At 37.9% G+C, this 9,737-nt stretch overlaps 1 protein-coding gene and 1 long non-coding RNA gene across 2 annotated transcripts; both read left to right on the top strand.

Moving 5' to 3' along the window:
• The first annotated feature begins 832 nt into the window (after nucleotides 1–832).
• Nucleotides 833–6,314, top strand: LOC148981624 (uncharacterized). The gene is made up of 12 exons (XM_089129937.1): nucleotides 833–1,054; nucleotides 2,369–2,472; nucleotides 2,701–2,803; nucleotides 3,198–3,287; nucleotides 3,467–3,547; nucleotides 3,704–3,868; nucleotides 4,047–4,136; nucleotides 4,337–4,417; nucleotides 4,577–4,741; nucleotides 5,041–5,130; nucleotides 5,332–5,412; nucleotides 6,158–6,314. The coding sequence occupies exons 1-12, from the start codon at nucleotides 983–985 to the stop codon at nucleotides 6,215–6,217; spliced, it is 1,182 nt and encodes a 393-aa protein (XP_088986063.1). The 5' UTR covers nucleotides 833–982; the 3' UTR covers nucleotides 6,218–6,314.
• A 916-nt stretch (nucleotides 6,315–7,230) lies between these two features.
• LOC148981623 (uncharacterized) lies at nucleotides 7,231–9,279 on the top strand. The gene is made up of 2 exons (XR_016168235.1): nucleotides 7,231–7,594; nucleotides 8,346–9,279. It is a non-coding gene; the product is annotated as an uncharacterized LOC148981623 (long non-coding RNA).
• Nucleotides 9,280–9,737: the final 458 nt, after the last annotated feature.

Raw genomic sequence — 9,737 nt, 5'->3', positions numbered from 1 at the left:
AAAGTGACTTCTGTGTGAGCTGTGCTTCATACTACACTATTGAAAATAGACTTTAATGTAATAAATTAAAATGCAAAAACAATAAAAAAAAAAATACAAACAAATTTAGTGTTGGACAAAGGGGACCTTCGAATCAAAAGGTTGAGAACCGTTGCTTTAAGGTGTTTTGATGGTCAAAAAAATTGACAACAGTAGCTTTAAAAGCATGAAGTAGCCTATTTGATCAGATTCTTAAACATGATGAGAATCAGTTCCAGTTTCAGCTACTTTTCTTTCCTAAATGAATCTATGTCTTTTGGACTAATCTGTTAATTTAAATGCTCATTTCGAGATCATGTCCCCGAACCCCGCTAACAATATCATTTATGGGACCTGGGTATTTAGAAAACCCTGATATGCAAGAATACTGATTCTATGTGTTCTATTGTATTTATTATACTCTATTCTATATTCTTGCATATTATTGAATAGTACTAATGCAAGACTAGTAGTCTTACATGTCACTGTTTATAACACAGAGCGTTCATCCTTTGCTGGGATGCTTAAAAAAATATTGGGGGCATAAATTAAGAGTATACCCACTAACTCAAAAAAAAAAAAAAAGGAAAAAAGTTATGCCCTCTAAGATGGCGTCTCAGGGGAGGTCACGTGTGACAGTTTTTCATATGAGGTTAACTGCAAGACAGAAATAAAAAACAAAACAAAAACAAAAAAAAAACTGCAAGACAGATATCAAACTTCACTTTAAATAAGATTATTTTCATCCTCCTAAGAGAAACGATGTGCGTGGGCGTTGGCCGTCTGCCAAGGCGTCCTCTCGCTGCACTGCCCTGTGACATCACAGTAGCCTCCACTGCACTTCACTGTCTCTCCGCTTGGTTTCGAACGTCTTTGGAAGAACATTGAATTTGTGAAATCTGCACGGTATTATATTTTTATAACGAACTCTGAAACGTCCAAACATCAAGGAAAGAAGAACCAGATGACCGACCTGTCTGTGAAACTTTCCGTGAACTGTATTCAGAATAGCTGGACCCTGTCCGACGACGACAAGGTAACTTAAGGGGTTATAATTGCTTTTTTTTAGTAACGTTATGTTTGATATAGCGTGAAATTGATCTAAGTTAGTGCAAAGTGCCCGAACAAAATCAGTTTTTGTGTGTTTTAGTAATTGTTGTTTTGTATGTGTTTATGTCAGAATGATTATTTTTGAACCACAACCTTCTAAGTGCTTCTTATATAGTTATTTACTGATATACACTACCGGTCAAAAGTTTTATATCGGTAAGATTTTTTATGTTTTTAAAAGAAGTATCTTCTGCTCACCAAGGCAGCAATATTTGATAAAAAATACCCCAAAAAAACAGTAATATTGTGAAATATTATTACAATTTAAAACAGAGGTCTATGTGAATGTATAGTGAAGTGTAATTTATTCCTGTGATCAAATCTGAATTTACAGCATCATTACTCAAGTCTTTAGTGTGACATGATCCTACAGAAATGATTATAATATGATGCTCAAGAAACATTTATGATTATTATCCATGTTGAAAACAGTTTTTTAAATTTTTATTTCAGGATTCTTTGATGAATAGAAAGTTCAAAAGAACAGAATTGATCTGAAATGGAAGGCTTTTGTAACATTAATCACTGCCCTTCAAAAGTTTGGGGTCAATAAGAATTTATTTTTTTATTTTTGGGGGAAAGAAATTAGAAAATACTTTTATTCATCAAGGATGAGTTAAATTGATCAAAAGTTACAGTAAAGACATTTATAATGTTAAAAAAAAAAGATTATATTTTAAATAAATTCTGTTCTTTTGAACTTTCTCTTCAACAGATTTTTTGGGGGGGGAAATGGTACACGACTGTTTTCAACATTGAAAATAATAATTTAGGTTTTTTGAGCATAAAATCAGCATTTTAGAATGATTTCTGAAGGATCATGTGACACTGCAAACTGATGCGTAATCAGCAACAGTAATGATGTTGAAAATTCAGCTTTCAAATTACATTTTAAAATATATCAAAATAGAAAACAGTCATTTTAAATTGTCATAATATTTCACAATATTACTGTTTTGTCATTTTTTCATCAAACTAAGCAGCCTTGGTGAGCAGAAGAGACTTCATTTAAAAACATAAAAAATATTGCTGATCTAAGACTTTTGACCGGTAGTGTATTTTGCATTTATAGCTAATCCAAACAACGTAAAACTCGTCACTGCACCTGTAGCAAGACACCAGTCAAGTCTGAAATCCATCACACACACACACAGACGTTCCTGTTATTTTTAGATAGATTTGAGCCGCTCAGTTTGAGTTCTATGAGTTATATGTTGATGTTGTTCTGTCTCTGTTTCAGTTGAGAATGGCCAAATTAGTTGTGGACAATCATCGTCTGGCCACAAAACTGCCTGCGATCACTAAAGAACTGGTGGACAACAGGAAACATTGCCCACAGCTCAGGTGTGTGTGTGTGTGTGCTCAGACGTCAGTGTGTAGCTGGTTAACATAGTAACTCAGCGAGGTGTTTATTTGAGCTGCGTCTCATGTATATACAAAACATCTAAACAAGATGTAGAAATTATTTTGAAATAAAATAAAACATTAAAAAAAATATTCTATTTAATTTGACAAGTAATAAAAATGTTATTTATGTTATGTTATGATAATGTTATATATCTGGTTTTACAGTGTAAACACACAGAGAAAGAAGGAGGAGCTGACTCATGAAAAGCAGTGGATCAACCAGCCAATCATGACGCAGGAGTCAGATCACGGGAGGGGCCGTAAAATGGTAAGTACTTGACCGAGCTTTATTTTTAAAGAGGCGTTTACAACAAAAAAGCATTTAAGGCTTAAGTTATCGAGATAAAAATCAACCCGATTTCAAGGGAGGACCAGATTTGTCAACACAACAGCTTCTCGAACAAGAAAAAATGTAGGGCGGGGCTTAAAAAGGAGAATGGCGGTGAAAACACAAACCTGCCAGACATTAAGGGGTTTTATGCAACACTTATCGCTTATTAAGGGATTACTTAAATGAAAAAACAGCATTTATGGGAAATTCTAAGTGTTTATGACGTTACACTTGATTGACATAGTACACCATTTTAAAGGGATAGTTGATTTATTAAACAGGTGCCATATATCTATTTATCTGTTTATTTCTTCATTTTTAATTTCTGCAGGTTGCGTCCTCCACACAGCGGAAGCCGTCAGCTCTCTTACCAATGGGGGAATGGGAAGAGCAGCACCAAAGAAATATGCATCAACAAAAGGTATTAGGGAAAACATTTTGAAAAACAGTTTGTGAATAGGCTACTACGAATGATGGCCGTGAATAAAATATAAGTAAACATGTTAGTAACCATAGCTGATATAAATAAGTTTGTTTAATTTGATTTCAGCTTTGATTATTCTTCTGTTGCTTATTGTTCTGTCTCTCTCTCTTTCTCAGCTGATAAAGGCCAAAGCTGTTGTTGATACCAAGGGCCCCGAAACTCTGCCTCATATTAGAGACAATCGGACGAAAGTCCAGGTATCTGATTAATTAATATAGTTATATTAGCTATATATATATATATATATATATATATATATAGCTCTATAACAGTACTATTGCCGATTACAGTGATGTGTTATGAAGTAACGTGGAGTAGATGAAATGCATGATAATAACAGTGTTTGTCTTCAGTTGCAGAAAGAAAAGAAAATGTCTCTTGAAAACAAGCAGAATGACCAGCGAATCCTGATGCTGGAATCAAATTTCAGGAGGGACGTCTGGGAAGCTGATTGGGAAAAGGTACAGCAATGGAGAGACAACTGCTCTCGTTTTCCACGAGGAGAGACCAACAAACAGGTATGATCGTAATTCACACTTTTTAAAGCGGAGCTAATTTCTTCTTCATTTTCTCGCCTTCATCATGTTTCCAACCCTTCTGTGAAACACAATAGCACACATTAAAGAGGCGTTTACAACACAAAAAAACATTGAATATCTATTTATCTGTTTATTTCTTCATTTTTAATTTCTGCAGGTTGCGTCCCCCACACAGCGGAAGCCGTCAGCTCTCTTACCAATGAGGGAATGGGAAGAGCAGCACCAAAGACATATGCATCAACAAAAGGTATTAGGGAAAACATTTTGAAAAACAGTTTGTGAATAGGCTACTACGAATGATGGCCATGAATAAAATATATAATATTCAGAAGTAAACATGTTAGAAATGTTAGTAACCATAGCTGATATAAATAAGTTTGTTTAATTTGATTTCAGCTGATGCTTATTCTTCTGTTGCTTATTGTTCTGTCTCTCTCTCTTTCTCAGCTGATAAAGGCCAAAGCTGTTGTTGATACCAAGGGCCCCGAAACACTCCCTCATATTAGAGACAATCGGACGAAAGTCCAGGTATCTGATTAATTAATATAGTTATATTAGCTATATTATATATATATATATATATATATATATATATATATATAACAGTACTATTGCCGATTACAGTGATGTGTTATGAAGTAACGTGGAGTAGATGAAATGCATGATAATAACAGTGTTTGTCTTCAGTTGCAGAAAGAAAAGAAAATGTCTCTTGAAAACAAGCAGAATGACCAGCGAATCCTGATGCTGGAATCAAATTTCAGGAGGGACGTCTGGGAAGCTGATTGGGAAAAGGTACAGCAAAGGAGAGACAACTGCTCTCGTTTTCCACGAGGGGAGACCAACAAACAGGTATGATCGTAATTCACACTTTTTAAAGCGGAGCTAATTTCTTCTTCATTTTCTCGCCTTCATCATGTTTCCAACCCTTCTGTGAAACACAATAGCACACATTGTGGATGCTCACGCTGCTCTTGTTAATGCCTGTGAAAAACAGCATGTCAAGTGGATTCGAAATCAGTATTTTAAAGCACTAAATGGTTTAGCTCCTCAGGACTTGAGCGATATTTATTTTTAAAGAGGCGTTTACAACACAAAAAAACATTGAATATCTATTTATCTGTTTATTTCTTCATTTTTAATTTCTGCAGGTTGCGTCCCCCACACAGCGGAAGCCGTCAGCTCTCTTACCAATGAGGGAATGGGAAGAGCAGCACCAAAGAAATATGCATCAACAAAAGGTATTAGGGAAAACATTTTGAAAAACAGTTTGTGAATAGGCTACTACGAATGATAGCCGTGAATAAAATATAATATTCAGAAGTAAACATGTTAGAAATGTTAGTAACCATAGCTGATATAAATAAGTTTGTTTAATTTGATTTCAGCTTTGATTATTCTTCTGTTGCTTATTGTTCTGTCTCTCTCTCTCTCTCTCTCAGCTGATAAAGGCCAAAGCTGTTGTTGATACCAAGGGCCCCAAAACACTCCCGCCTATTAAAGACAATCGGACGAAAGTCCAGGTATCTGATTAATTAATACAGTTATATTAGCTATATATATATATATAATTATAAAAACATAAGAAGAAATTTTCCCTTTTTAATAGTTGTTGTGTAAAAGTATCCCTAGTGCTTTTTTTAAGTTTTTTTTTTTTTTAAATTTTTGTTATTTAAATATATATATATAGTTTTCATTAATTAATGTAAGCAAAATAAAAGGAGAAATGTCCAGAAATTAACTCAAATTAAGTTTTAGTTATTTATATTTTATTTCATTTAGCGTTTATATATAAATATCTGAAGCTTGTTTTCCACCACAGAATAAAATAATTTAAAAGATAATTGCAACTTTTTATCTCACAATTCTGACTTTATATCACGCACAAAGTCAGAATTGTGAGATAAAAAGTAGTACCTTTTTTATTCTGTGGCAGAAACAAGCTTCCTATATATGTATATATATGTATATATATATAGCTTCCTATATATATATATATATATATATATAGGAAGCTTGTTTCTGTATAATATATATATATATTATAGCAGCTACTCAATCCAATGATTCCGCTGAGAGACTAAGACAGGGACTTTGTATGCACTTGTGACGCACATATAAAACATCGCTGAAGAAAATTAGCTTTTACTAGCTTTTCTTTAATGCACAGACTGACATGATTCTTAATGATACAAGTTTAGTGGTCAACAGAAAACCCCCCTCCCCCTCTTTTTCATATTTTAATATTTAATGATCTCTTGTTTGTAGATGAGGAGCGTGGATGCAGCGGAAGGCAGGAAGGTGGCAGAGTGGGTTGGTGGTAGGTAGGTGGGTAGGTAGGTAGGTAGGTAGGTAGGTGGGTACTGGTAGGTGCCAATTATTTACAAAGAGCAGTTTCTTTTCATTACACAATAACATTAACCATTCATTTAGTGCAAATAGTCTACTGAACACACTATGCAGTTTTCCATTTTTTTTCTACATTTTTGTTACTGTCTTTCTGACATTATTATTCAGTAGGAAGGAAGCGGCGGACATCGAACAGGCACAGAAAAACTCTGAAGATGTCAAGTCACATTTATTGGGAAAACCCAGGATCTGTCGGCGGCCACTTCTCCTCAGGCCACTGAATACCTACCTACCTACCTACCTACCTACCCACCCACCTACCCACCCACCTACCCACCAACCCACCCACCTACCCACCTACCTACCTACCTACCTACCTACCTACCTACTTACCCACCTACCTACCCACCTAGGGTAGGGTAGGTAGGTAGGTAGATAGGTAGGTGGGTGGGTGGGTGGGTGGGTTCGGGTAGGTGGGTTGGGCAGGTAGGTGGCCGGGTGGTTAGGTAGGTGGGTAGGTGGGTGGGTGGTTAGGTAGGTGGGTGGGTGGTTAGGTAGGTGGGTGGGTAGGTAGGTAGGTGGGTAGGTAGGTAGGTGGCCGGGTGGTTAGGTAGGTGGGTAGGTGGGTGGGTAGGTAGGTAGCTGGGTAGGTGGGTGGGTGGGTAGGTAGGTAGGTAGGTAGGTGGGTGGGTGGGTTCGGGTAGATGGGTAGGTAGGTGGGTGGGTGGTTAGGTAGGTGGGTAGGTAGGTAGGTAGGTGGGTAGGTAGGTAGGTAGGTGGGTGGGTGGGTGGGTAGGTGGGTGGTTAGGTAGGTAGGTGGGTGGGTGGTTAGGTAGGTGGGTAGGTAGGTAGGTGGGTGGGTAGGTAGGTGGGTGGGTTGGTGGGTAGGTGGGTGGGTAGGTAGGTGGGTGGGTTGGTGGGTAGGTGGGTGGGTAGGTGGGTGGGTAGGTAGGTAGGTAGGTAGGTAGGTAGGTATTCAGTGGCCTGAGGAGAAGTGGCCGCCGACAGATCCTGGGTTTTCCCAATAAATGTGACTTGACATCTTCAGAGTTTTTCTGTGCCTGTTCGATGTCCGCCGCTTCCTTCCTACTGAACAGGTAATAATAATGTCAGAAAGACAGTAACGTTAAATACAAATACTGTTTGACAAAAAAATGGAAAACTGCAAAATGTGTTCAGTAGACTATATGCACTAAATGAATGGTTAATGTTAATGTGTAATGAAAAGAAACTGCTCTTTGTAAATAATTGGCATCTGATTTGGGAGAGACCCATGCAGATGGACTCCACCTCAGCAGAATCGGAGCGGCTGTTCTGTCGGACAACATCTCCAAGACGTTACGCACCAGATGACTGGTAAGTCAAAGTCCAAATCACAGCCTTTGTTGTCCAAACTGAAGTAATATGCATAGTGTGGAACCTATGCATTACCTGATCTATCTAAGCTGCTAAGTGAACCCAAACAAACAGATGAATTAGAGGAAATGACTAGCAGTTTGAGCACCATTTTCACTAGTACATTAGATATTGTTGCACCAATTAGATTAGAAAAAGTTAGAGATAAAACTAAAGCACTCTGGTACAACAGTGCTACTCATGCTATCAAGAGAGAAACTCGCAACTTAGAGCGTAAATGGAAACAAACTAATTTAGAGGTCTTTAGAATCGCGTGGAAAGACAGTAAAAGCCCTAAAAACAGCCAAGGCTGAGCATCTCCGCAAACTAATCGAAAATAACCAAAATAATCCAAGGTTTTTATTTAACACCGTGGCTAGACTAACAAATAAACAGACATCACCAGAGCAAAATATACCGTTACAGTTTAGTAGTAATGATTTTATGAATTACTTCAATGAGAAAAAAGAAAGAAACACAATCATAAATGTACAATCCTCTATGGTGTCTTATGATTCAACTTCAATTATGGCCCCTCTAGAACAACTAAACCGCTTTACAACGATAGGACAGGAGGAGCTAAATAAACTTATCATTGCATCTAAACCAACAACATGTTTATTAGATCCAATACCCACTAAACTACTGAAAGAACTATTACCTGTAGTGGAAGAGCCTCTCCTCAATATTATTAACTCGTCTTTATCTTTAGGTCCATCCATCCATCTTCTTCCGCTTCATCCGGGGCCGGGTCGCGGGGGCAGCAGTCTAAGCAGAGATGTCCAGACTTCCTTCTCCCTAGACACTTCCTCCAGCTCTTCTGGGGGGACACCGAGGCGTTCCCAGGCCAGCCGGGAGACATAGTCTTTCCAGCGTGTCCTAGGTCTTCCCCGGGGCCTCCGCCCAGTGGGACGTGCCCGGAACACCTCCCCTATATGTCATGTTCCAAAAATATTCAAGCTGGCAGTAATAAAACCTCTCATTAAGAAACCGCAATTAACTTAGCAAATTACAGACCCATTTCAAATCTTCCATTTATGTCCAAAATACTAGAAAAAGTATTTGTGAGAGTTTGTGAGATAGTGGTTTTCTAACACCGACTCCCGTATAATGGAAATCATTATGAACATCAGCTATGCTAATTATTTCCCATCTGCCTTTCAGCTGTTATCTCAGGACGCTTGCCCCGAGAAAAATGGCGTTCGTCAGGTCCAGGTTTGTATCCAGCCTCTCACGGGGATTTCGGATGCCCCAACGCCTGTGAAGAGACGACTCAACGCCGGCGATATGTTATGGCGCCGTTTTATATAGAAACAATATTTATATTTAATATTTATATATAAACAATATGAATGTAAGCCAGAGGAGAACTGGCCCCCGACTGAGCCTGGGTTCTCCCAAGGTTTTTTCTCCATCCAATCTGATGGAGTTTTGGTTCCTTGCCACTGTCGCCTTGCTTTTGGCTTGCTTAGTCGGGGATAGTTAATATTTAACAATATTATTGATCTGTGTTGTTCTACTTTCATGTTATCACTGTGAAGCTGCTTTGGTACAATCTGTATTGTGAAAAGCGCTATATAAATAAATGTGACTTGACTTGACTTGAAATTGTCGCAACTCTACTGTGTATTAAAAGCCATTCTAAATAGGTGGGTTTGAAGTTTAGTTTCATCAGCAATTGTGCGAATATCAGGGGGTAGCTTGTTCCAGAGTCTCGGAGCAGCAACTGCAAATGCCTGATCAAATGCCCCATCGCTTATACTTTGACCTTGGGACTTCCAAAACCATTTGTTTTGAAGACCGCAACGACCGGCTGTGCTCACGCAGGGTTAACATCTCAGAGAAGTATTCTAGTCCGGGCCAAACCAAATCAAGCACAGAACTGAACTGTATGGTGGATCATGAGAAGAGAATGTAACCTATAACAGTATATTGATTACAGCATACAGTCTGAGACCAATACAAAAAGAGTTAACTTCTTAGTTAATGGGTTTACATTTGATTAGTGGCCTACAGTGGAAACTTAATTTTTAGGTGCTCAAAATCTGTTTGTTTTACATTAAGCTGCTCAATTCGGTTTGAGCCGACATAAACTATGTCTAGA

Source organism: Pimephales promelas, chromosome 4 (genome assembly GCF_988280905.1).
Source record: "Pimephales promelas chromosome 4, fPimPro1.hap1.1, whole genome shotgun sequence".
Classification (NCBI taxonomy): domain Eukaryota; kingdom Metazoa; phylum Chordata; class Actinopteri; order Cypriniformes; family Leuciscidae; genus Pimephales; species Pimephales promelas.
Note: the sequence above shows the minus strand (reverse complement) of the source record. Positions and strands in the feature narration are given on the sequence as shown.